This window comes from Drosophila elegans, unplaced genomic scaffold (genome assembly GCF_018152505.1).
Source record: "Drosophila elegans isolate 14027-0461.03 unplaced genomic scaffold, ASM1815250v1 contig_814, whole genome shotgun sequence".
NCBI lineage: Eukaryota > Metazoa > Arthropoda > Insecta > Diptera > Drosophilidae > Drosophila > Drosophila elegans.
Genome location: NW_024546167.1, coordinates 2,569,021 through 2,596,581, shown reverse-complemented (window position 1 = coordinate 2,596,581; position 27,561 = coordinate 2,569,021). Strand labels below are relative to the sequence as shown.

The following is a 27,561-nucleotide window of genomic DNA, read 5'->3' as shown; positions in this document are numbered from 1 at the left end:
GTAGTCTGCACACCTAAACAGTAAATTTCAACATTTATTTATAATTTTATTTATTTATTTGGAAACTCCTATAGAAAGCAGGATAAGGCGTAATGTTTCAGCTTTTATTTAACATTTAATAAAAAAAAAAATATTTGCTGTTGTGGGATTTCTCTTATCGTCTTTCCTTTTGGTTTGGCTGCCGATTTTCAAATGCTTTGACTGGATAGCAATAATTTTCCGTTTGGTCGTTAATTTTATTCAGTCATAAAAATTACTAAATATTAGTTTAACATTAGTTGAGCATAGAGTTTATATAGGATTGTTTGGATTAGAGAATAAATCCAATCTGATTTAATCAGTGTGTTGTTAGTCCGAATACAGTAATAAGAACAACGGCAACCAATTATTCTGATTCTAGGACCTAGAAATAAGTTGGACACATTTTTAAGCATTGAAGAATCTATAATTTTTTAGCTATTTCTGAGCACCCGGGGTCTACAATGGAACAGCACCCACGCAGTAGCGATTTCTCACAACTGCGGAATTGTGCTCGCGGTGAGCGAAGTGCCTATCGCTGGCCTGCTCACACCTGCGTGCGGGGGCGCATTCGCGAGTCGCGCCAGTCGATAAAAAAACTTCGACCGTGTTGGACGGGAAAACTCGGTTCGGCGGCTATGCGGGTATTTTTAATCTAAGCCATCAAAATCCACAGCTACAGTGCATTAAATCGATCGGAAAGTCGAGGCAATATTTCTGAAAGTGTATACAAATCGCTGGCATCGTAGTCGTTAATTGCAAAAAGGTAATTTGCGCAGAGAAAAACTCGGATAGCAAAGTCAAACAAACTCAAAAAAGGAAATGAACGTAAAAAAAATCGATTATCCAATCTGTGTGCGGGTGTGTGTGTGTGTGTGCAAGCTAGCGGTGTGTGTGTATGCGTGTGCGATTGTGTTTGTTTAAACCACGGGATTTTTATGCCCAAATCGAATGGCGAAAATTTAGCACAGCGAGCAATAAAGGCCAATTTAACTAATTTAAAGTGTGCGAAATGTGGAAAAGTGCCTGCGAAGAGAGCGCTAAAAGAGATCGCAAAATTTAAACCAGAAGCGCATACACATACACCTACACTCGCGCACGTACACACAAACACACAGAATCAAATGTAAAAAAGCAAAGTAAAAGAAAAAACAGAAGCCAAAGCAAAAGACAGTGCCAAAAAAAAAGTATTTAATAATTTCAAGACAAAAATGAGAGAGAAAATGAAAAGAAGAAGCAGAACTGCGTGCGGGTGCGTGAGAGCGAGTGAGCTGGCGATATATCATCAGCTGTTTGACACTTGACACGATCGAAAGTAGCCTCCTCTCGCTCTTTTGCTCTCTTTCTCTCCCCCTTCTTTATCGTCTTCTTATTATTTTTATTGTTTAAATTCGAGTTTATGTGTGATTTTGTTTAGCTTATTTATTCAGTGGCTATAAGCTGCTTTCGGGCTCGAAAATGTGCCAGCAAAGCGCTGTAAGAACAGAAACACTGTGAGAAAACTATAAAATCTGAGAGCAGCAGTAATTTTACTTTATCAGAAAACTTTAAGAACCGGACTCTTGTTTTTAGCCTTTACCGAATTTTTCGCTAATCTGTGACGTTTTCTCTTCCGTTTCTCTTTGCAGCTTCTCAAAGTAAAGTAAATCGCGAGCATTAGCAATCTAGAGTGTTAAACCAAATGTTAGTCTAAGCCTAAAGTGTAAAACTAGTTTAAGACCCCCAAAACAAAGAAATCAAACCGCAAAATCGCAAACGTGTTAAGACCTTAACCTAAACGCGTCAAAGCCAAACGCCTTAATAAACAACAACTCCAGCAGCCAAGGATAACCAGCGAAGAGAAAGAGAGCTCCTGCGAGAAGCTCTCTTTGGCGCCGAAGGAGCAACAATTTCATCCGCACCGTTGCCCAGTAACTCGGCAAAATAGCTAAGTCCATTTTGCAGTTCCTTAAAAAGAAAAAGTCCCATCATAGTTCGACATCCGGCGAGGGCAAGCTACAAGCGCAGTCCAGTTGCGAGGAGGAGGGCGGAACGGCAGCGGGAGGAGCGGGAGCGGCAGCGGGACCCCCAACGGACCAGGCTAGCAGCAGCAGGAGTACGCCCCCCGCAGCCACGACCACGCCCTGTTCGGGGGCGGAATCAGGCGCCAACAGCGGAGGAGGAGGAGCAGTAGCAGGGGCCAGCAGCTCCGGCGAAGATCAGGCTCAGGTTTCGGCCAGCGCCACTTTCCGGCTGTCATCCCTAACGGGCACCATCTCCAAAATGGGCAACAACGCCACCACGTCAAACAAGAAGGTCGACGCCGCCGAGACGGTCAAGGAGTTCCTCGAACAGGCTAAGGAGGAGTTCGAGGACAAGTGGCGCCGCAATCCGACCAACACCGCCGCCCTCGATGACTTCGAACGGATCAAGACCCTGGGCACCGGGTCCTTTGGCCGCGTCATGATCGTTCAGCACAAGCCCACGAAAGACTACTACGCCATGAAGATCCTCGACAAGCAGAAGGTGGTCAAGCTGAAGCAGGTGGAGCATACGCTGAACGAGAAGCGCATCCTGCAGGCCATCCAGTTCCCCTTTCTCGTCTCGCTGCGCTACCACTTCAAGGACAACTCCAACCTGTACATGGTGCTGGAGTACGTCCCCGGTGGCGAGATGTTCTCGCATCTGCGCAAGGTGGGCCGCTTCTCGGAGCCGCACTCGCGCTTCTACGCGGCACAGATCGTGCTGGCCTTCGAGTATCTGCACTACCTGGACCTCATCTACCGCGATCTGAAGCCGGAGAACCTGCTGATCGACTCGCAGGGCTACCTCAAGGTGACGGACTTCGGATTTGCCAAGCGGGTCAAGGGTCGCACTTGGACGCTGTGCGGCACGCCCGAGTACCTGGCCCCGGAGATCATTCTGTCCAAGGGCTACAACAAGGCCGTCGACTGGTGGGCGCTGGGCGTGCTCGTCTACGAGATGGCCGCTGGCTATCCGCCGTTCTTTGCGGATCAGCCCATCCAGATCTACGAGAAGATCGTCTCCGGCAAAGTGCGCTTCCCGTCGCACTTTGGTTCCGATCTGAAGGACCTGCTGCGCAATCTGCTGCAGGTGGACCTGACCAAGCGCTACGGCAATCTGAAGGCGGGCGTCAATGATATTAAGAACCAGAAGTGGTTCGCCTCCACCGACTGGATTGCGATCTTCCAAAAGAAAATCGAGGCGCCGTTCATTCCGCGGTGTAAGGGTCCCGGCGACACGAGCAATTTCGATGACTACGAGGAGGAGGCGCTACGGATCTCCAGCACCGAGAAGTGTGCCAAGGAGTTTGCTGAATTCTAAAGAAGCTCTTCGCCAGTCAGCCCAAATCCCCTCGTTCTGCAGGCGTCTGCAACTGCAATTGTATCTGCTACTGCAATTGTATCTGCAACTGCTCCTGCTGTTGCCACCGCCGTGGCATCGCGGACCACGTCCTCATCGTCGTTGTCGTCGTCTTGTCTATATGTCTACTACTTACAACTACAACAACTGTAACAGCCACCCACAAAACAACAACTACTACCACATCTGCGTCTATCTGGACATCTGTATGTCTGCATCTACTCCACATCCACACTTTTGTCAACATTGGATTCCTCACCACACACAACAATTTACATCAACGTAAGTATTTGAGCCAATACAAATCAGTTGGGCGGGGGTCGTGCAATATTTGCCATTGGAAAACCCTTTGACTGGAGTGCTTCTGGCCAGATTCAATATTTATTTCCATTTTACGTTACCTCAATTGCGATGAAAAAAAGTAATTTCATATATTTCTCAATTTATCAAACAATTAATTTGAATAACTTAGCAAATTAAACAAAATAGTGGATTTTTTAGTTTTTAAATTTTCGTTTAAGATGCGAAGTTAGTTTTATAACTCATAGCAACAACATGACTGTATGTCATAACATTTTGAATTTATTATATTAAAATTTATATTTTAAATGAATATGCTAGATTTTTCCTTTATTCTTCAACTTTAGAATTGTATATTAAGAAAAACTACTATTGACATCCAAAGATATACAGGGAAAGCTTACATCCTTATTTATTATGCCATATATCAATCTGTAAACTCACACGAAAGGCTCTTTCTCACCATTTTGCTAAATGAGGTATTAATCTATTGACTGTATTCCGTACTCTCTTCGTTAACGATGCACTGGCGTTAGGGAAGGGTATTCAGGGCAAGGGTATTCCAGGTTTGTTTTTGTTTTGACTTTAGCTTGAGATTGATGGACGAGTAGATTGATTGATTGATTGCTTTCAGTGGAATGTATTTGCTTGTTTTTGAGGGAGCCGCAAAGGGAAAGCGAGAGAGTGCCAGAGAGTTGATTATGAGACAAAAGGGCATTTCAGCTCGTCCGTCAATTGTTCTGCCCGCGGTAGTAACTCGTACACGGAATTCTTTTAATTAGTTTCCCTCGGTGACTTGACTTATTGTTATAAGCGGATGTTTCCCTGTGGTTGCTGTCCCTACGTGATGTTTTACTAAAAAAAATTGAGCATGACCACTTACTTACTCACTACCAGACCACCAAGGGGTAAAATGACCGTAAACATCGAATCGTTAATTGCAATAAGCGTCAGAATGTGGTCGTAAACGATAACTGTAACAACTGGCCGTAATTCAGTCGGGTCTAATCTCTTCAACAGACAAACTAGACAGCTGATGGTAATAGTGCAAAACCAATTACTTTCAAAGAAATTCTTAGTGCTTAAAGTTAATTTATGTTCATTCGTAATAACTTTAAAACTTTTAGCTTAACCTAATTAAGTTTCGAAAATGTTCGCCTTTCATTAAGTGGTTAATTTAACTAAAAGTTTAAAGTGATAAAGTTTTGTTAATAAACCATTTAACTTTTCTGTGAGTTCTTAATCTTTTTTAACAATTTCTATTCTTGCTTTTCCCCATTTTATTTGGCTGCGACTCCCACAATTTCCACAGAAATATAGTAATTCACACTTGACCCATTTGAATAGCTAACAAGAAGGGAAGAGAAAGCCATGAATAATGTCAAGGCAAAAGGCAGTAAAAGAAATATATCTTTTATTTTATGAATTACTCCTATTGCGTGTCCGTTAGCCATTACCGAAATCGTGCTTTTTTTATCAACGCCAAAACGCTGCTTGTAATTAATAAATTATAATAAGTTTTATGTTCAAACAACAATAGCAAAACAAAAGCAAAAGCTGCGTGTGAATGCCGCATAAAGTTTAGAAATTGTGCAAATGTGAAAAACTAAAAACATAAACGCAATCAAGAGGGGCTGCAAATTCTGGGGAAAGTTTAGGTGGGTATGCAGCAACTATTCCAACTCATATCAAAGAAAAAATAAAGCCCTAATATTCACGCCAATGTGCGGTAATCGTTGGCCATGACCTTGTTCGACCTTTGGCCTAGCCCCAAAAGAGTTGTCCATCCGAATGTCAGTATGTGGATTGTCTTGGATATTTATGTTTCTCCTCCGATTCCCTTGAATTTCCATGCGACATGTGTCGTCTACAGTTTTATTGGCACCAATTATAATCATTTTGTTGTTTTTGCCGCTTGCCGCTTGAAGAAGGCCATCAATCATTTGTTTTGGGCCAAGTCAATTAGTCTCCGTAGTCATGGGTACTAAGTATCGGGCATTAGGTTTACTTATTTACATTAACTCGACGGCTTTTCTGATTGTTTATCAATGCGAATGAAGGATAGGAAAAAACGCTATCAAAAGTGAATCCAGCTGGAAGTGGGGTGATTTGGAGTCACGCCTTAGTAACTGATTTTTATTGATAAGCCAATTCAATTTTTACGCTAGCACACAGGAACTAGCTAAAGATTTTAGCCTTCACCGAAAAGATTTTTAAAGAAAAACCGTGAAAAAGGCCAACTTTTTTAATCCCTGCCCCCTTTTTCAATTATCTAAAATTAGATAATCTGAACTTTTTCTTCGAATTTCTAGTTGTTTTGTTTCTCGAAATTTAGTTAAAAACTTTGTTTTGATTCCGTGCTTCTCCAGAAAATACGATTAGTGAAAATGCAACAATCAAAATCATTTCTGGGGCATGTAAATAAATGATTCCTACCAAGCTTACATTGCTAACGGGGTTCGAGATTAATCATTTGATAGACTTGCAGTCTGAATACAAAAATGCAAAATTGTAATATGCTTTGTTGAGGTAAATTTTGTGGAGCATCTCATTGGGAAATGACTGGATTGTACTGTTAGCATTCTTGCTATTGGCATTTGGCTGATTTGGAGCACATTAAAGCCAAAGTTCAACTCCCAGCTGGGTGTCGCTCTACAAACTTGTTCTCAGCAGTCGCTGCACAAGCACGCAGATACCCAGCAACTTGGATTCAACACGCATTCGTCGTGCTCCAATAATCACCCAGACCAAGCCAAGTTTAGCAGTCAGCCAGTCGCGGTGGCTGAAACACAAAGAATGCAACTGCCAACGCGCTTGTGAATCTGAGACGTTGTCTGGCCAATTTCGGGCCAATAGGGGCTGGGTGGGGCGGGGCGGGCGTGGACTGGGGCGGTAGATCGCAGACAGCCAGAGACAAACCGACTAGGTCGGGCAGCCTTGTAACAGTGCCCTCAAATCGAGCTTGTCAGCACGCACGCGCTGCAAGTGCGGCCAAGTAAACGGCGATAAAAACAATAAGGCAGAGAAGATACCAAGACAATGGTCGTGCAGAAAAGAAAACAATTAAAACACCGAGGGAGGGAAAACCCGGACTTTTCCGAGTATTCAATAAGATAAATGGTTCTGGTTCCACCGGTGACCAATTCCATTTTCATTCCTTAAAGAGGGACACAGAAAAAAAATAGTCCAATGTTTCTCTTGCCCAATCTTAATTTATGGCAATGAGGGTTTTCAAGATTAAATGAATTCTTTAAATCTAATCTTGCCTAAAGATAAAAGTTATATTTATAAAAATTAATATAAAAGGTATATTTATATTTTTAAATTCCATTTTCTATAAACACAGTAATTATTTTTATTTTTTTTTTTCGTGTAAGCTGTTACACTTTGACTGAGTCAACGCGTCGTATGAGCAATATGCAAAAGAAGCACATGAAAAAAAAACGAAAAAGAAGGCAAAGCAAAGCTCAAATTATATTTTCGTTTTCGTACGCATTGAGAATAAATTAAACGATTTCTGCCTTTGCCTTAATTGTGTTTGTTGATTTTGTTAACTTTTTCGCTTCGTTTCGTTTCATTTCGTTTGGCTTGGATTTTCCGTTTCACATTTGCAAACGGGTTTCGGTTGTGTGCGTCTCAGTCTGCCTTTTGGGCCTCCATTTGCTGCCCCTCTGAAAATGTTAGGAGTGGCAGTCGCCGAATGCAGGCTATAAAAAACATTTAAATTGAGACAGCCACAGCGAGGCAAACTGGCAAAATCATTTAAATAACGCACACGTCGGCGGCAGCTTCGCCATGTTGTGCTCGTTTTAATTTTTTGTTTTTCTTTTTTTTTTCGCAACTTTTTCTTTCTGTTTCATTTGTGCAATTATTTTCTTCGTTTTTGCTTTCAAAATTGTAGCCGCTGTTTATTTATTTTCTCTACTCTTTCCCTAGTAGCTGCCGCGTTCTAGTAGAATGCGAGGGCAATTTGTTTTCGCTGTGAACGGGGACGATTGCGACCCCACAAAGTAGCTGTTCTCTATCAGGATCAGTGGATCATGCGATCTCGTTTGTCCACATCATACTTTTCCGACCCGGCAATTGTTTGTCTTCACTTTTATTGGTCTCGACTGCCGTCTGTTTGTTTTTCTAATCACTAATTGTTCTTAAAATATGTTTTATTTCTGGATGTGCATTCTAAATAAACGTTACGAGAATAGATTTACAGAAATTAAAATAAAACAAAGACCACTTTCGCTCTACAAAATGATTTATAAATATAGTTGTTTTGTTATTTGTTTAACAAAGAGCTAAAACTTTAAACGCTAATTGTTTATTAAAATATAGAAGTATAAGTTTTAAGTGAATTGTATACTACGTAATATGAATTTGCCTAAGGTTTTTTCTCTTATCAAATCTTTCCACTTGATTAGAGCGCATGTAATGGTCGAGGCAGTCGCTCGCTCTCAATGTTTTTTTCTAGTACTTTTGCAATGTGTATCTGTGAGATAAACGCGAACTTTTTCAACAATCCCCACCTCCCCAGTGCCTGCTATTCTGTCTGTCTGTCCCGCGCAGTAACCAGCAATTTTCATACAGAATTTACGAGCAAATAAAATAGAATTGAACATGGAAAACGCTGCACAATGAAAATTGAAAATTTCTGTTTCTGTTTTAGTTTTCGTTTTTGTTCCGTTGCCTGTTGTTTATTTATGGGCAGGTGCTATGTACACACATGCATTCGACGGAGAGGAATGACTTTATGAAACATTTTCGGTGCGACAGAAAAAACTTTAGAGTGAAATATATGTTGGTATATTTACATTTTTCACTTTTGTTTGCTATCGAATTTCTGCGAATTGAATTTCATTGATTCAATATAATCTAGGGTTATGTATGTATATACTGTTGACTTCCAAACACTTTCCGTTGATAACGAATTTAAAAATTGTGCAAAGCGAACGGGAGGCAAAACAAACCTACATCATCGAGTGAGCCCCTTGAGGGCTTATCAGCATGGAATCATTAAAAAACTTATTGACGCCAGTTGTCATATGAGAGGTTGTTGCTGTTGTTGCTGTTGTTGCTGACAATGGGCTAGAAAACTAAAACAAAACTTGGGCATAAGCTAGAACCAAACAACAGCTGGCGATCGTTGAGCGATAAGAACAAAGAGAGAGTTATTAGATTCATATTTATGCAGCTCCCCGTCTCGTAGTTTTCCCAACTTTTGTCCACAAGTTTCTCACCCACCAGCTTTGGTTTGCACGACAGTTTTTTAATTTGTTTTGTTTGGTTTTCTGTGGAAATGGGTTAAGAGTATGCACCCCATTCGTCGGCGGCGGTCTTTAATAAGTTTGCTGGCATCGTTTTTTGTGTTTTGTGCTAGTTTCTGCATGTTACATCACCGCCGCTGATGCTTTCATTTCCATGTGTCCTGATAACAAAGTCACAACAATAACATCCGCTTTATTGACTCCCCATCTGTACCCCTTTTATAATTTCTCTCTGACGGCTAACACACAATTACAGTTATAGTCGTGCGTCTAATTGAATTTGATAAAAACCGGGCAGAGGAATACAATTAGAGTGCGGTACGTGTGTATAGGGAATTGCGGGCGACCGTCTCTTTCCCGCAAATTCAATACAATTGACATGTAATCAATAATAATTGTTGTTGTTGCAGCTGCTGCTGCTGGCCTGACATTGAAAGAGGGCGGCTCTCGAGGGGTCGTGGTGGAGTGGTGGGCACAGGTGCTGGGCAGCCGCAAATAAATGAATATTTTTTCTACTGCCCCCAGCTCTTTTCCACCGCTCACGCAAGGCGTAATTATTGATTAATTATTTGTGTGGGTTTTTTTTGCCTTTTTTCTTAAACACTCAGCCATAAGAACTACACTAAACAAGCACGGGGTGGGCGAAAGGTCTGCACTTGAACCTTTTTCTTTTGCCTTACTTTTGCCTTACTTTTTCTTTTTTGCATTAATTGAATCATCAATCTCTTGGGTGACAAAACACTTTACCCCCCGCCTTCGTTTATTAAGGTTTCTTTCTCATTGCTGCTTTTAATATTTTCTTTATTTTTTTCTATGTGCTTAATTTAATTGGGTTACTACGCATGGAAAGACTTTAGGCTGTTGACGTCATTTGTGTACGATCGTGGCACTTGCCAGGCATTTTCTAATCACTCACAAACAATTGCCAAGATGTCCTTGACCTATAGACATATGCAATATTCAAAAACCCCCCCTCCTCCTTCTGTTCTCTCTGGCAATTTCATGCTGCGTTAGTCGCAGCGGTTAACACTTGAAGGTCGGCCATTGATAATTTAACTAATTCTATGCACTCACCTTGGACACTGGCATAACATGACGTATACGCAACACGTTTGCATATATTACGCATACGCAATGTGGTCGCGATTAAAGCCGCGAAGTGTTGGCTTTGTCCTCAGCTGTTGGTGTCGAATGCTGCCAGCAGCAGATAAATGTAATTACAGTCTTATCATAATTACGAGTGAAATGAGACCAGAAAAGAGATAATAATGCGGACGAAACCAAAAGGACCGAGGGAGCAGTGCAGAGAAGAAAAAAATAACGAGGATGGATGATGGCTCGGCTGTGCTCATCGCTCATACGACGAAGTGCACTCCACCCATATACACATATCCAAACAGCTACAGCTACAGCTTCCCACTGAGTTTTTCCCCCCTCGCCACTCGCACCTCCCTCCCCTTCCCTCTTGATGTTTCAATGTTGCTGCTGCCCTGCCGTCGTTGTTTCAAATTTTAATTTTATTTTATTGCAGCGCACAAATTGTGCGCCGTGTCGCCGGCGGCGCTGTTGCGTGTAAGCCCCCTCCGCACCCCTGCCGCACCATTATCCTCAGTGGCTTCCTTAGGCAGCGTTTGTGTGTGTGGGCGTGCGCCATGCGAGGGTCGATTAAAAAGCATTCTTCAGCCTTTTTATAGCCTATTACACTTGACTTATTTTTATATTTATCACTTAGGTTTGATATTGTTTCACACAAAAACAACATTAAAACAGGAATAATAGCACGGTAAACGAATATTAAAAATAAAATAAAAAATTTACGAATTTCGAATTGTGTGTAAACTTACCTTAAGTCATTGGACTATAACAATTTTAGCTTATATTTAGATTGAGAAAATCATTGTTTCCAGTGCCAATTTTCCTGTTAAATAACATTTAATTAAAATACTTGAAAATATGTGAAACTTAAATGGTGTGGCTAAAACCAATTTGTGTAACTAAATAACAGTTTTGTTCCTAGCTTTCAACTGTATTTTTCAAACTGTACTTTTATAGATTAAAGTACTAATTCTTTATTTATCTTTAGTATTCACTTGGGTATTTAGGCCTCAAACTAATGTATCTCCCGACGCTGGTAGGTGGGTTAGTGTGTAATGTTAATTGCCATCATGCGCGCGCAAGACAAGTTGAGTCTCTTTATGGCCACCTCTCATCCCTGGAACGCTCCTCCTCCTCCTCCTAACGTCGCTTTCCCCGCAGGCACCAGTTGACCCAGCCCCGGCAATCCCTTCTGCCCATCCTGGCCTGCCCCATCTTGCTCTGCCTTGCCCCTGGCCTTTAATTACTTTCATAGTTAATTTTGTTACAACAAAAAGCGACAGTGGTGGCAGCGGCCAAAACAGTGACAATGTCAATGCAAAAATTGAAATTTGCTTTTAATTTGCGCTTCTGTGTTGTCGGCCCATCAGCTTTCGCAGTCCCCAATCTTGCCCCTCAGTCCCTTGGAACCCCGTTTCGGCCATCCAATTGTCATGTTTCCGTTTCCTGTTCATTTCGTTTAATTTCAGTTCGTTTCGTTTCGTTGACATTTTCTTTCGGCTCGATGGAAACGTGAAAATGTAAAATTCAGAAGAGAATAATATACGTGGAATTTCACTTTAATTGATTTGTCTTGAGGGCCGGCATCGATTTTCCCTTCTTTGTGTGGCCTCTTCCTCGCTTTTCCGCTTTTCCTGCCCCATCACGATGTCTGCCCGATTTCGCTTGGCATGAAAATTGATTTGATTTCAAAGCCAAAAAGTTTATTGACATTAGATACGGCGAGCCTCAATCCATTTATTTCTCTTACTTTCCCATTGCCCCAAAACTTTTCCACACTTTGATTTACGAACAGCGGCCAAGTATCGATGGGAGGGCGCCTCGATAATTGGCATGCCGATCCCCATTCATTCCACTCATTCGCATTCGCATTCACATTCCAATTCTGTGTTCTTTCATTCGCTCATTTCTTATTTTCTGCCTTTCGCATTAGTCTTGCATTTGTTTTGTTATTAAACAAAGTTGAGGGTTCAAAGCGAGTGTCTGGATGTGAGACTGAGCAGAATTGAATTGGAAACAACAAAAGCGGCGAATATGTGAATTGCAAATTGCAGATCTCCTTTTATTTGGCGTATATTGAACCCAGAGTCAGTTTCAATGCAAGAAAAGCATTCGTCTGATTGACCAGTGACGTAGACCGAAAGAAAACCGTCGGAGGGCATTCAAGTGTAAGGAGATGCAAGTTGTGACTCGGTAGCAAAATGAAAGCAATCTGAAATAATTTATGCTAAAGGTACCTTTAAAACAATCAGAGGGTACCAAAAAAAAGGCTAAGTATATGTCTAACAAAGGTTCTGAAACTTTGACATGAAATAAAGCTAAAAGAGCTGCAATTTAACGTATGCTTTAGAAAAACATTTCTCTGGTTGATTAATACGAAGCTCATTGAAGTGTATATAAAGTATAAAAGGATATACAAAGTATAAATGACATTCCAATCAATGCGAGTACCCCATTAATTAGAGTGTTAAGCCTTGACTTATTAACACTCCTTCACTTTTCTTATCTAGTCTACGATATGATATGGCAAAGCTCATGTCTCAGTTGTCTCATAGATATGTGACATTCTAAGGCAGACTTCAGCCATGTTTGGAAGGCACTGAAGATTGCTGACATAGTTTTTGACTTTGCTTCTGCCTTTCCCTGTGTGTGTGTGTGTGTGTGTGTGTGTGTGTGTGGTTAGTGTTTTGTGCATTTTAGAAAAGGCCAAACGACGGCGACCTGGGACTGGAATCAGAAAACTTGGTCTGGGACAGCGACACATTCCTTGCTTGGGCCACCCACACTCAAAAGCTGTTTGCTCCAGTCTTTAAATATTTGATGGCTACAAAGCACAGACTGCATTTTAAAAATGCGTAATTACCGACAAGGGAAACTCGGCAACTGACTCCTTGGCGCTGACTAACTGAGTGGAGAATGTGGAAGCTCGATTGTAGGATTGTAGGGTTGGTGCTGAGTAAGGTGAGAGGATTTGGTTTTGGGAGGCCGAGTGGTCAAGGCAAATGAATGTGTTAACTATAAATAAAGTAAAAATCGTGAGTGGTGTGTATTTATACTCCATTTGCATGTGGGTGGCTTGAGTTATTTATAAGCTTGGGAATATGTTCATAAATTATATAACAAAAGAAAGCTCCAAAAGTCTCAGTCGATAAATCTGTATAAAAAGCGTTTTATTTTGCATCCAACTTGCAGTGCACTTTAGAGAGAGTATTTCTTTGGAGTTTTTTTTTGGGACAAGGCATTGAAGCGAAATCAACAACAGCTGGTCGAAAAACAAAAAAACTCATGTTAATTTTTTTTATATTATTTCCTAGATATATGTCTCTGTGAAATAAGTTCATTTATAGATTGTATAGCATTTATATATCTAAAGATATTTTCGGCTTGTCCACTCTGGTTGTCTTGGTTTTTGGCTGATTTATTAAAATGTTTTTCGTCTTTTTGCGCCGAGCTGTGAAGGGGCTGAATCAAGAGAAAAATTAAATCTTCTTATATAAATTAATTTGTTTTTCTTATGATTTAAGTATCCGTTTTTTTTTTGCCACATTGTTATAAATAAATACACGCCCTGGCATATTTTGATTGTTCTTTCTGGCAACCATTTTGTCATTGCGTGTAGGTCAAATATGTTGCCAAGATTTTACCTGCCACCATTCAGCTGCTTGTTCTAGTTTTGCCCTTCTCAAAAACCAATTCAACTGAGTTCTCAAACAAGTTTAAAGCTCTCAGCAAACTTGTTACACCAAATGAGTTTCCAGATTTGTTCTAGGCAACTTTGAATGTTTAATGGAACAAAGAGATTATATGAATTTTAAAGTGTTCCAACTGTTGGCTGCTTCTTAAGCTATAACCGTTTCATATCAATAATAAATAGAAACACTTTTCTTGCATTAGGGTTTGGATATTTTTTTTTAGTGCTTCAAGGCCAACGCCGATTGCTTGGGCGAAAGTCTTTTCCGTTTGCGTTCACTAGTTTTGTTTTTTACTTGGCTCACGTAATGCCTCCTCCCTTTGCAATCGCTTGTTGGCCATAATTTTTAGGTTTCGGCCTTATGTAATTCGAGACAATGGCAGACAAAAGATCTCTTGTAAATTCAATGCCAAACTCCACCAACTCGCATTCGATACCTGAGTATACTGTGCACCTCTCCGGTTTCGGCTACCCGAACGTGTGTATCTATATGGCTACCTTTGCGTGGGTGCAGCAGCAGCAGCAACAGCAGCAGCGGCGATTCAGTGACGCTTTTTGTTTCAGCGATAAAATGCCGCCTGAAAATATTGTTTTATCTTGTTATTCTTTTTGTATCGCACAATTCGTGTGCGAGTGTGTGTGTGTGTGTGTGTTTCGTGTAAAGAGATTTAATATAGCACGCTGCTGTGGCTCGCTTACGTCATGAGATACCCATGGAAGGGGGTGGAGCAGCCAAGCATGTGCCGAGCTGATAAGGCGAAAAATCTATAAAACTTTTAACATGCCAATATGCCCGGGGACATGGGAAAATTTCTCCAGCTCTAGGGAGTTCTTTTTTTCGATGTCTCTGTCGCCGACGAAGGCGTTTAGTGGGTGTGGTCCGGTATAGATTGTTGAATTGTCAAGAGCAAACTCGTCGTTTAGCTGCCTTGGAATCCAGCTATTAAAATCTATATTTTATAAGCCATTAAAGGGGTGTTAATACATTATTTGTAATAATAGTATTTAAATTAAAAATAGTTGTTAACAAAATGCACCTCCTAAGTCTTAGGTTTGTGGAAATAATCAAGTTACCTTACTGTTTTATTCAACTATAACTTAACAAGTCCAGTCATGCGCTTACATTCACTTACCCTAGTTCTTTGGTTCCTTAAACTCACAGAAACGACCTTGACCCAGCTGAATGCCCTGAGCAAGTCAAACTAGAAATAGCCAACAGTCAAATTAAACATATTAATAGAATCGATTTGCTTTAACTTTTGGCGGTCTTGTGTGCTGAATGAGTTATCGGCTATGCTTGAGCTTAATTTGATATGCGGCAGAGGTTAAGAAACCCCAGTAGGAAGTACACTTGGGGCCCCAGTCAAGGTTGGGTGGCTATCGGACCGGATCGGAAGAAGTCAAAGCTGATCGAGACGAGCTCGATAAATTGCAAATTATGCAAATGCATGCTTGATTGAGTTTGCAGACACAACTAACATTTTTTTTTATTTTTGGTTGTCTCTTTCAGCATTTCCCTACGTCTTCATGTGGGACCCAGTCGGAACAATCTTTTCATCTTGTGTGTGAAGCTTGGTGGAAGGACTTGGAAGACTTGAAGATTTAAAATCCGGATACCGAAACAAGATATAGAAACCGATAAAATAATGACTTACACATTAATATTCATTCATAACATATAGCGTATTTAACCACGAGACTACAGATATTTAGTTGTAAACGTAGCTTAGTCTTAACTAAAGAATTCAAGAGAAACCGATAAAGAACCAGCAATAGAAGCGAAAGTAAAGGGAAGACACTGAAAAAAAAACAACAGAGAATACATAAGAGGAAATCCAGGAGAATTGTCATCTAAGCCAGGGCAAAAGAATTTCATTTAATTTCGATCGATTCAGGTCGGTCTCTCAGTCAGCTGCAGCAACAACATCAAGTTGAGAGTATAAAACGCTTTAATAATTTTTAAATTAAATACAAAACGTTAAAATTAACACAAAAATTATGGCGCACGCAGTGTGCTTGACAAAAAAAAAAGCAACATCAACAGGAAAACAAAGTAGCAGGCAAATCTTGCGATAAATTAAAGGTGTAATATGTACGGGAGTAGAGCAGAAACGAGTTGAGGCCCTTAGAAAAACACAAAAAGCAAAAGTCGCTGCCGAATGAGGACACTTGCCGGCCAGGTGACCAGTGTGTGTGTGTGAAATCAGTCCGGAGTTGACACGCCGCCCCACTGGACGCCCTAATGCCCCCCGCCTTTCCGCTAAGCGAGCTTGCGTTCAAGTAGCCCCGACGATTTGGCGTCTTTACCGTAGACATGTCTCTAGATATTTATATATATTCGCGTATATAAATGTTGTACAATCAGCGACGACGTGCAACAATAAACCAATCGCCCGACCCGGATCACGAACAGAACCATATTCGATAGCAGAAACAGAACATTATTCATTTCAACAGTGGCACCTAAACAAATGCACACTCACTCATAAATAGTTGTCCATCCAACATCCACTATTCGCAAGGAACCACATCAACTACTCAAAACTCTAAAGTATAAACACTAAAGCAAGTGAAGGTAACAAAAAAGAAACATTTGAAACGCAGCAAGAAATATATAAAGAAAAAAAAACAAAATCTAAATGTTTACATTTAAGACACATAAAACAAAAAAGAAAGAAAACAAAAGCAAAAAAAAAAAATCAACTGAAATTTGTGTGTATAAAACGTATAAAACTTAGCATTAATGAAATTAAAGAAGAAGCGAATGCCGAAGATGTCGACGGAGTCATGTCTATATATACACAAAGATTGAAGCATTATACTTACCAAGAGCAGAACAAAGAGAATATCATGTGCATGTGCTAAGTATAGTTATTTGGAGCAGAGAGAAATGAAGAGAAAAAAGGCAACTATAGCATATATATTCAAGTAAATATCGATCGGAGTATAATTATTGTTTCGTTATGTGCGGAGAGGAGTGGTAATCATTTTAATTGGCCGTAGGAGATATCGAAATCGTTTCCAAACTACCTTTTAATTTTAGCGGCACTTCTCCGCATTCCTTTCCCTGTTATTATTTATTTTTAAAAGTCAAGACTTTTAAATTATGTTGTTGTTGTGAGAAGAGAAGATATATAAAGAGCGAGAGCAACTCGGGATCGTAACAAATAAAATTAATTTATAAATACTTTTTATGTTTTCTATGATTATTTGTTCAACTAGTTGCGAGACAAAAGTCATAAATAGGCATTAATTAAGCATCTAAATTTAATGGTAAATAAAAGTAAACAAAGTAAACAAACAAAACCGAAATCAATCGAGTAAGAAGACGATGTTTGTAGCCACGAAATGTTCACATCACAACCAAATTGTCTCCCTTTATATGAAACATACACATGTTTATGTGTTTCTAACTAGTTTGTGTGGAGAACTATCGCCGATTTGATTTGATTTGTGTCCTTTGTCAGTGACCCAAACAAAGCAAAAACAAAAACACACTGACTAACACACATAAGCATATTCTGAAAATAATCTACGGTAGTCTGAGCATACAAATTTAATGTGGATATATAACTAAATATATATATTCGAAACATATGTGCAGTAAGAGAGCAAGAAGTCGATCTTTAATTTTGTGCAATTTTTGTCTTGTGTTAGTAAACTTTTTACGGTAGCTGTTAACACTGCTCTATATAGACGCAGATACAGTATCTGAGGAGCCCAACCTGAGCTTTACTATTTGACTAACGATTTGAATGCTTTACGTTTTTGTATTAAAGGAACATTATGCACTAATTTGTACTACTTTTAATACATCATCTATCTTTTTTTTCGTACTCTTAAAGCTTCTCCCTCAGTCTAAATGTTTGTTCGGTTAGGTAAGCCAGAAGAGAGAATCCTTTTTTGTTGTTGTTTCATGTGAGTGCGAGCTAATTCGAGGTACACATTAACAAAACAAAAATATATATTGAATACTATATATATATATATATATATATGTGAGAAGAACCAGAACGCAAGAATATGAGAAAGCAAAATTCAAGTTATTTAATTTAGTTTTTACATTTAAGTTTATATAGCAAGTGCATATATATAAAAAAATATATATATATTTAAAAACCAACAAATAAGATAACAAATCTTAAAAAAAAAAACAACAAACAAAAACAACCAAACAAACACAACAAGCATACAATAAAAAACAAATTTGCGAAAAAGTAAAAGAATTATAAGTAAAATGATGATTTAAAGAGGAGAGGAAGAGAAACAAGAAAACACAAAGGAAAAGAAACAAACAAACAAAAAAACCAATAAAATGAATTTGAAATCCTTAAAAAATATATACACAAAGTGTGGGCGTTCTTATTGAAGCTGTGTGATGGAGATTCCCAAAGATTTTCTTTGGGAAGTTGGGGGGTTTCAGCAGGAGGCTTCAAAGTAAAATTGGAGATTGTTATTACTTACAGATGCCCGTAACCGCCTTTTTATCCAGCCCAACGAGTACGAGTATGTGTGTCAATGGAATTTCATAAGCAAATTCTAAAATAAAAAACATCTGCGTTGTAAAGTCTTTATTATTCCTTCTCTCATTTGCCGGATGTCTTGTCAAAGCTGCAGAACCCTTAGATCCCAGATGCCGTATAGAGGTATTTGGATAGAATGTATGTATATTAGATTTTTGTTAAAATAACCCAACCAATATTGTAAGTTATTGGTTTGGATAGATTAAATAAAATCCGCACTTTGAAACTCTTTATTCAACCAATGCTATGAAAAGCAAACATTTAAAACGAACTATGTTCGTAAGCAAAAGAAAATTAATTCAAATGCAACTGATTTTTTAAATTCTCATATTATTTGTTAGTAATGATATGCACAGGTTTGTATGCCATTTCCTTATTGCCAAAGTTTTAGACCCGAAAAGTAACTTTCAAGCAACAAGAACAACAAAGGAAACAGCAAATAAGAAAACTGAAAAGGACTGCGGACTGTCAAAAAGTTCTGCATAATTTTTTGGTTTGTTTCGTTATTCCTCCGCTTCCGATTTTCCACACCACACACCACATACACCTATGACACACTTGCCGTCGGCTTTGCCTTTATATTACACATTTCAGGGCAAGAGCAAAGGGAAAATAAAAAAAAAAGAAAAAGAAAAAGACTGTTTTGTATTTTGTTTCCTTGATTTTGGCTGCAGACAAAAGTTGGCGTGTGTACATGCCATGTAACCCAAACACTCTCACAAGCACACTCTTTATATGCATATTAATATGGAATAGGGAACTCGGGTTTTGGGGTTTAGAAGTGGACGTCCCCCATGTCTAAGGTTATTTATAGCAACACTTTTTCGGCCACGCTCACATTAGCCTCTTTGGCTCCTTCTTCCGCGGTTGCTCCTTTCGCCAAGTTTGTCCTTAAGTTGGCCAGGACATGCACGAATGGACAGCTAAGCAGCTTTTATGATTTGTGTGTGAATGTTTGAGTGTGCGAGTGTGCCTGGGGCAAGGAAATTTTCCTTTATGCAGCCCAGCGACGACAGAAAATAATAATTCCCGGCATGGCCAACTGAACATCGGAACGGGCTTTGTGTGCGAGACATCAAAGAGGAATTTTCCCTATAAATAGACCGCTCAAAACCCCCATGGGAATGGGAATCTGGTTGCGGGAAATGCGATGAATAGTTTGCGGAAATTCGGCTTAAATTTGATGCAAGAGTTGAAGGCAGGTATGTATGTAATCGAATGCCATTTGGCAGCGCAGAAATTTGGTCCAACCTTAAGACAAAAACATGGGAAGTGCCATAGAAATCGCAGCTAAAAGTTTAAGGGTGAAAGTCTCTAGAAAATCGGAGATTACTATGCCTTTAAAGTATTTTAATAAGAACACTAATTGAGGTTCCAGTAACTATTAAAATCTAACATTAATAATTCACCCATTTAATCATATTCTTTGTTACTTATAATTAGGACTTCTGATATGCTTTAATTGGATTTTATCATTAGCAAAACCTTTGACACCAAATTATAATTATATCTGTATCGAATTACTTACTGATGATATTAATTACTGAATGATGTATAACTGCTCACGACGCTTATACTAAGGCTCTTTTGTGTGGGGTTTCACTGTAAGTCACCTCTCACCTCCTCGAGTGGATGGGTGGATTGTTTTTCTGGCTTGCCTTGCAAAAACCAATGGGAGAAGAAAGCGACGGCACTTTTCAATGTGTCGCCGTCTTACCAATTAGGTTACCTCCCCATCCATTTCTCCCCTCTCACCGTTATGGCCATCCAATTGTGGTTGAGGAAATCTATATGCATGGGGCTGGCTTTGGGCTGAGCCAACGTGATTTTCATGTGCCGTTGTCTGCTTCTGGTCTTTGTTGCCATTTGTGCTGGCCCAGCAAAAGGTGGCAAGCAATTGGATCTGGTAATTGGAAAATAAGTTGAAAATACGTTTTATGAGATGCGACTATGCGGGAGATAAAGGACACAAGGACATTGTTGATGTCAGGTCTTTGAACCGAACGAATCCAATCTGGATGATTGAAAATGTTGTTTGCTGTACATCGCACAGAACTAAAACCCTTGGCAGGCGAACTACATTTTATATACAAAAGAAAAATCATTTGAAATATTCACAAGAATGCCGCGCATAATTTATCTGTGCAATTCTAAGACTTTAATTCTATATTAATCATGAAACTATATTTCGGATGGGCAGACTTAAAATTGCCATAAATCGAGCACAGCATTCCGATGGCGATTGGGCTGCCCATTCCCGTTTCATATGCGACTAAATATATATTCCCGCAAAGCGCTGGCAGCTGTGCAAACACATTCCGAGGGCAGGGCACTCTGGGAAATCGAGGAAAAGTGGCTGGGGACCTGGTGACAGAGGTTGGACACTGGCACGCGTTAATTAAAAGTCTATTCATCAGTCTGTGTTGAGGATAGCCAACTTTTAAATGGAGCAGAAACGGGGTAAACTTTGGAGAGTGACTGAGAGCAAACTGTGTGCAAAGATTGATTTATCTGTGGCCAGTTACGTTACCAGTTTTAGTTGGCTCGCAAATTGAACACATAACTTCCCCCCCACAACGATCAGAGTGGAACCCGTCGAAATGGTTGCCCGTTGGCAGTGGATAATTGTTGCACTTTACTTTGGTTCCATTGCGATTGCTGGTTGCATCATCCAACAGAACGCAGTCTGTACACTCGACACATTTTATGGCCCTCGTTATATTTTCTGTGGATATTATCCCGATTATGGTGGCTGTAAAAATATTACCGGAAAATTTTCCGACATATAGAGACGGGAATTTTTAATTATTTAGAACAATTTTATTATAAATATTACAGGCGGTAAGCATTAATGATAATGATTTAATAAACAAAATGTAATTTAATAAACATTAAAATTAAAACTAACACATGTGCTGCTAAAATAAATAAAATAATAATTTTCAGCAAATGATTGCACTTTATAAATGCTTACAAGTTAAAATTCTCGTAGTGTACACAGACAGCAGGTGAGAAATTTTAGTTAATTATTTTCAGGGCATTGTTAGCATTGGATATTGATAGACACCAGAGAATTCGTCTGCTCTCCACGGGAGAATTGGTTGCTTAATGCCGGTCTGGGCCCGATTTGGATGCAGCTGAGTCAGTTCGAGTTTTGAATTCATTTTCCGACTGGCTGCACACACAAAGTGACACCACAGGCCACCCCACCCAGAATCCGCCCCCGCCACCCATTTTGCATGGCGGCGATGGCGAGTGCATTCGACGTTCGTAAACCTTTTTGTGGCCGTAAGTTTTACGAGCCATTCGAATGCAGCGGTCCAGAGCCCTCGCATATCGCATTCGAATATGTGCAATTATTTCAGTGAATTTACTGGTAATTGGATGAAACGTCGTTGGGGGAATGAACGGAATGAACTGGAGCAGGAGAAGTGAACACAAACGTGGTCGAGAAGTTGTTAAGTACAAATGAGTAATTTCATAATATGCAAATTCATACAAAGTGAACTCGCAGTTGATGAGAAAGTTGCTCTCCGTGTGCCTGGATCTAGATACAGAATCATGAGTCTTTTGTTCATTAGAGATGTTCCCTGCTAATTCCCTATGAGTAATAAGCTATTAGCAAATTAGCCCAGACGAACACGTACAGCATATACACATAAAATTACTCATATCGAAGTAAAATGCTAAATAAAAGTCAAGTCAAAATCAGCTTAAAATACTTTCAGTATATCTGCGAAAAATATAAAATCAACCGCATATTTTGTCTAGAAAATTTCTCCTTAACATTTTTGTTTATTTATATAAAAAACCAAAGCGTATAAATATCGAAAGTCTAGAAATTCTTGAGGACAAAGAAATAAATTAAAAAATTAAATCCGAAATTAACGGAGAAAAATACGAATTTTATACAACCTCAAAAGATCAGGGATATTTATACACATTATTTATTTCTGTGTAAAAATATACTTTCAACCGTTTTTTTAGCTGTTCCACATAATTGTATTATCAGTTCCATAAACTGGAATTTTATTGACCAAACGTTATTAACAAATTAGAAGCCAAGGGGTAAACAAACAATGGACAACGAAAAGTAAAAACACTGTATGCCTAGCGAATCAGCAGGGGTTCAGATAATTGAGTCAGAAAAATGCTTTCAAGTATCTCACGAATAATTTATTTTAAATTTCACATTCTATTTCTATTATTAAATAAGCGAAATTGTAATCAATTTGACCGTTGACTGCGTTTCACTTTATTAGGATTATTAGATCAAAATATATTAAGTCTCATTAATGTACTTTGTAATTCATATTTATATTAGCACCAGTTCTATTAAAGCAAGGTTGCGTTAGTTTCTAATGGGTGTGGCTAGCGATTATTCCTAATATTTATTTCTATTTTTAGCCAAATTTTAAGAGAAACCAATTTCAAACCGCTAATTTGTTTATGGTGTTATTTTTCCAAAAAAAAAAAAAAATATTACTCGAAGTTTGATCGAAAAGACTAGAAATTGATTAGAGCGCGCATAAAAAACATTGTTTATTTAGACATGTGGACTCGAGATTCAGTTCTTCAGTTTCGATATCTATCTTGTTAGTTTATTTAAGTGCGTATGTGTGTGAGGCACTGGATATTAATTGATGGGCAGAACTTGTTGCCAGTCGGCCAGTTGGACATTCAATCATTCTGCCAAAATATTTTTACTGGCAGTGCGCCTGCGTCAAGTGAGAAAAACCAAAAAAAAAGGAGTAAGTGTCGTAAAGATTTGGCAAGTGAAACTTTCCTTAAATGAACCAAGATTTGTGAGCAATATTTGCAGCTCCTGTAAGTGTTTTTTCCCTGCCATGAAAGCAGTTTTCTGGGCATCTCAAATCTTGCCCCATTCACTTACACCAGCACAGAAGTCGAAATTTGTGACAATTACGTCAATTTTGCGCTGATTTTCCCGCATCTATCTGTATCTGTAGGAAACATCTCAACAGTTTGTGTGTATATCTATACCTGTGTATCTGTATCTGTATCTGTATCTGCAGCACATCTCTTGGCCAGCCATTCAATTCATGTTCACACGTGTGTTTATTTTGCTCCGATTTTAGTGCGGGGGCGTCGTGTCAGTCGAAATGCGAGGGAACAGGGGCGAAATTGTGAATTCGTGTGGGCTATATGAAGTGTTACGGCATTTGTGGCATTGGCTTTTGGCTGTTATGCCACACATACATTTCCCTTCGATTGAGTGCCATTAAATAATAAAACAAATTTTAATTCATTTACATGTTAGTTAAAGGGAAATTTGAAATATTTCGCGCTGATTACATTTTGCGGTAGGCGATGAAAATTTTTTGTCATATTATTTGACTGCAAATGTTTTGTCAATTTGAATTCACTTAATTGGAATTATTTTATTAAGTGCATGTGGTTTCGAATGTTGAGTTCAGCAATTGACAAAGGGTAGGATGTGCATGCCTGACCATGAGCCATATATTATATCTGCATCCATCCATCAATCTATGGTAATATTTGAACCCATCCTTCAACTCCCCTTTTAGTTTGCTGGGTTTATCTGTGGACAGGGGCCATCAGACGGCTTTGTGGGTTCATCTAAGTGCTGAATCATGCTCAACGTTAATGTTAATGCAAATAATTATTTGCGTTGCGGTGCGGGGGGCAGGGTAAGTTGGGTATTCAGGTAGGCAATGAACGAGTAATTAAGGAACGTGGCCGAAAGCAACAGCAACAAGCAAAGCGAAAGCAGACAAATGTCGTAGAGCAATTTACAATTGTTTACTCTCCGTCGGGCCAACAGCCAACAGCCGAGGAATCCAAACGATTTGGGCCCGGTCTTGGATCGATTTTAATGAGAGAGAATATGACAGGCGAGGCGGATAGTTTGCTATTGTTTTGGTCCAATCAAAAGGTCAATCGATGGTGTGGCCAGGAATCGAGGATATAAAATGGATTTGAAGTACATTAACCTGTTTGAAAGGTAACCCCACACACACACACACACAGTTTGAGAATCTCTCCAGCGATATCGCGCTTAATTAGAAGCGATGTTAACACGCGACTGGTTGTTGCGGCGATAGGCCCACACATTGTCTGGATATCTGTGGGCCTATATCTAATTGTATCTGCGTATTTCGCAAATTGAGATAAACGCCCGGCACACACGGCGTATGAGTGTTTCAGAGTGCTAGCGCGAATGCGGAGCCAGCGGAACAACCCCCCGCCCCGTTGGATGTCGCCATAATTGCCGCGGGCCGAGATCGCTCGACGCTGGAAGCTCAAAGCTCGAAGCTCGACAAAACTGCGGAGTGGAGAGCGAAAAAAACAGTAAACGTGTTTGCCCCTAATTTGATTTGCTCGGTTTTGCTTTGCTTTGCTTTAATTGAGCAACTCGGATTTGTGTTACCTCCGAACGCGTCTTCACTTCGTCGCAGTGTTTTGGTGTTGTGCGGATGAGCTCATGGCGTTTGTTCAATTGCCGGGGAACATGGAAACATGTTCCGAATGTCCGTTAATTAGCCGCCGCCGACCGATGAAGTTGAACAGATTCCAAGACTGATTGGCAATGGTGGCGCGTGGCTTTAAATTGGTTCAGATGGGTTCTCCCGGCCATGGGTTGCAGCTTCTGCTCCTCACTTATGTATATCACATTAAACAGAAGCCGCCCACCCAATCACTCATCCCCCGATTGCATTTGCATACGTCAGACGGTTTAAACCCATTGAACCGCATGAAAGCCACTAAAATTGACAGCGTCAACAGCAGTGACAGCGGCACACAAAAAAAAAGGAGGGGAAATAACAATAATAACATGCCACTCCGCACGCGTCAATGGCATCAAAATATGCGTAGAAAATAAATAAAGTAGTGGATGATGAAGAAAACACAAAAATAGACCGAACTACAAATACGCCAGCATCAATTGGTATATGTGTTTGAATGGGGTGCGCCTGATAATCAAACATTCTGGGGCGAAATCTACCTCCAGAAATTCAATTTGTTTACGATATCTCTTTCAGCTAGGCTGAGCTAATAATCTGCCAATTATGAACATAAATATGCAGCTTTAAATCCTTATTCTCTTTGTGAAATACAGAATATTTAATTGATGAGTTGTACATCAAAAAATGTAATATGTACATAAATTGTTTATTTTTTAATACTAGATAATCCAAATAATTATTTCTGACCTCCTTAACTTGAGCTCAGTGAAGCTCAAAACTGAACCATGGCTAAATTAAAACCATAGCAAAAACAAAATATCAGGCGAAAATTTAAAGCAAACTAGTAGTAATAAATTTGTAATTAGGTATGTTGCCACTGAAGAGGTATTTAATACAGGGAAATAAGGTTTTATTGATCTCTCTTACCTTTGTACTGTAATTATTTAAATAGTTTTCACTTGGGTCATTCCTTGTGAATCGTATCACAAACTTAAATTTCACCTCTCGGACTTAAACAATAAAAATATATTTTTCTCGGAAAGACAATACATAAATGATTTTTGTTTTAATCGGCTGATTCTGATAAAACGCACTTGGGGCAATACAAAAAAGACAACCACCAGTCGTTTGACTTATCTATCAATTTCCATTTTTTTTTGTCAAGATAAAAATGTTGTGTCACGTTTTAACCAGAATGACCCTCTTATATAAACTGATAAATTTGAAGTTATGCTTGCCAACGTCCATTGATTAGATTCACTTTACATCATCCTGCACTCAAACCGTCTGGGAATTAGTTTTGCAGATTAAACCCATTCAGGGCCCTTAATCAATATGCTCGAAGTTTGCTTACATTAAGAGCGAATTTTAATAACTTTTAACAGCGTTCCGAGTCAAACTGGGCAAAGTTTGCTAATTACACCCAGCCGACTCGAAAGCTGTTAGCCTGGCAACTAACTGGGCTAACTGAGCCCTTTAGGGTGGCGGGCGTGCGGATGGCGGGTGGCGGATGGCGAAGGGTGAGCCACTCGATTACTATTCAGGCTCAAAAAGCCTCCAGTTTGGAATGGTTGAGTGGATTGGGTGGTAGAAGTAGATGACAGTGGTTAAGCCTGCCTTGGGCTGCGCTTTTTTGTGACCTTCTGGCAAACCTCCATTCCGCATCAGTGGTCTTCGATTTCGACTTCGGATTCTGCATCCACTTCCACATCCACATCCACATCCGCAGCTGCTTCAATTTTCCGTGCCGAGAACTTGGCTAACAAATGAAGCGAACGCTCAACTTTGGCCGAGTGCAATTTTATTCGATTCACGCACAGGTGGGTGTGGAGGTGTCAGGATGAAAAATGGCGGTCCGGATGTGCGTGGGCGGCGGTGGGAGGGGCCCAGCGATTGAGTGACGATAAATCAATGAGCGTTTGGGGTTGGCAGAGAGTCCCAAGCATTGGCATACTTAATTAAGTCAATTATTTTGATGCGATTTCACTGTAAAATGGGAAAACGACGTATCAATGTGCTTCGCCTGGCAGCCCCGGGGCGTATGCGTAATGTGTCCCAACCATTGACCGCCCATCCACCGACTATTTTGCACCCCTCAACTGGCAGCCTGTCACTCAGCTATCAGCCAAAGGACACACCTCGAAATCCTTGACCCGCCGACAGTTGTTATCCCTTTTGTGTCCACATATGAAACATAATACATTAGCGACAACTAAACGTTTAAGAGTGTTAGGAAAAGTGGGTACAATTTATTTAAGAGGCGGTAAATAGAAAAAAAGCAAAAAACAAATGTGTTATTTTTTCCACTCTCATTAATCAATATTTTGTTCATATTATAACGACACTCTGATTTTATAATTAGGACATAAAGCCTAATAAATCGTTTTTTTGTTTAGATTTATAACATTTATTCATAAAAAATTTAAGATAAAGTGGCTTAAGTAGATTTATTAGATTTTTCATTTTAATTGATATGTATATTAACTATTTCGGAAAGCATAATAAAACAACTATAAATATGAATTAAATGTTTATTTTTCGGAAAAATTGCGAAACATTTTGCGGTTTTAATGCTTTTGCCTGCCCCAACAAAATTTTTTCTTAACCACATGGCAAACATAAATATAAAGCTGCAATTATTTATGGCTACAGTGTTTTATGGGCCACAACATGGCGTATGCTTAATATGCTCAAACAGAAAAGCAAGAAATTATAAGCTCAGTCATAAAATCGAACAATAAATGGCCTCCCAAATCTGCACCTACCAACATTATTGGTCCGAAGGACCCCAAAACTCGATGTTTCTTTTCGATTATACCCTGGCAAGAGCGTTTCCCCGTTTGACTGCAATTTATCAGCTCGAG

At 39.6% G+C, this 27,561-nt stretch overlaps 1 protein-coding gene across 1 annotated transcript; it reads left to right on the top strand.

Moving 5' to 3' along the window:
• The first annotated feature begins 596 nt into the window (after positions 1-596).
• On the top strand, positions 597-16,490 carry LOC108141833 (cAMP-dependent protein kinase catalytic subunit 1). The gene is made up of 3 exons (XM_017265415.2): positions 597-784; positions 1,647-3,663; positions 15,236-16,490. Exon 2 carries the CDS (start codon positions 2,281-2,283, stop codon positions 3,340-3,342), a length of 1,062 nt encoding a protein of 353 aa, XP_017120904.1. The 5' UTR covers positions 597-784; positions 1,647-2,280; the 3' UTR covers positions 3,343-3,663; positions 15,236-16,490.
• Positions 16,491-27,561: the final 11,071 nt, after the last annotated feature.

Bases quoted from the DNA above. Each gene is read 5' to 3' on its own strand.
- LOC108141833 (XM_017265415.2), top strand. From the start codon at position 2,281: ATGGGCAACAACGCCACCACGTCAAACAAGAAGGTCGACGCCGCCGAG.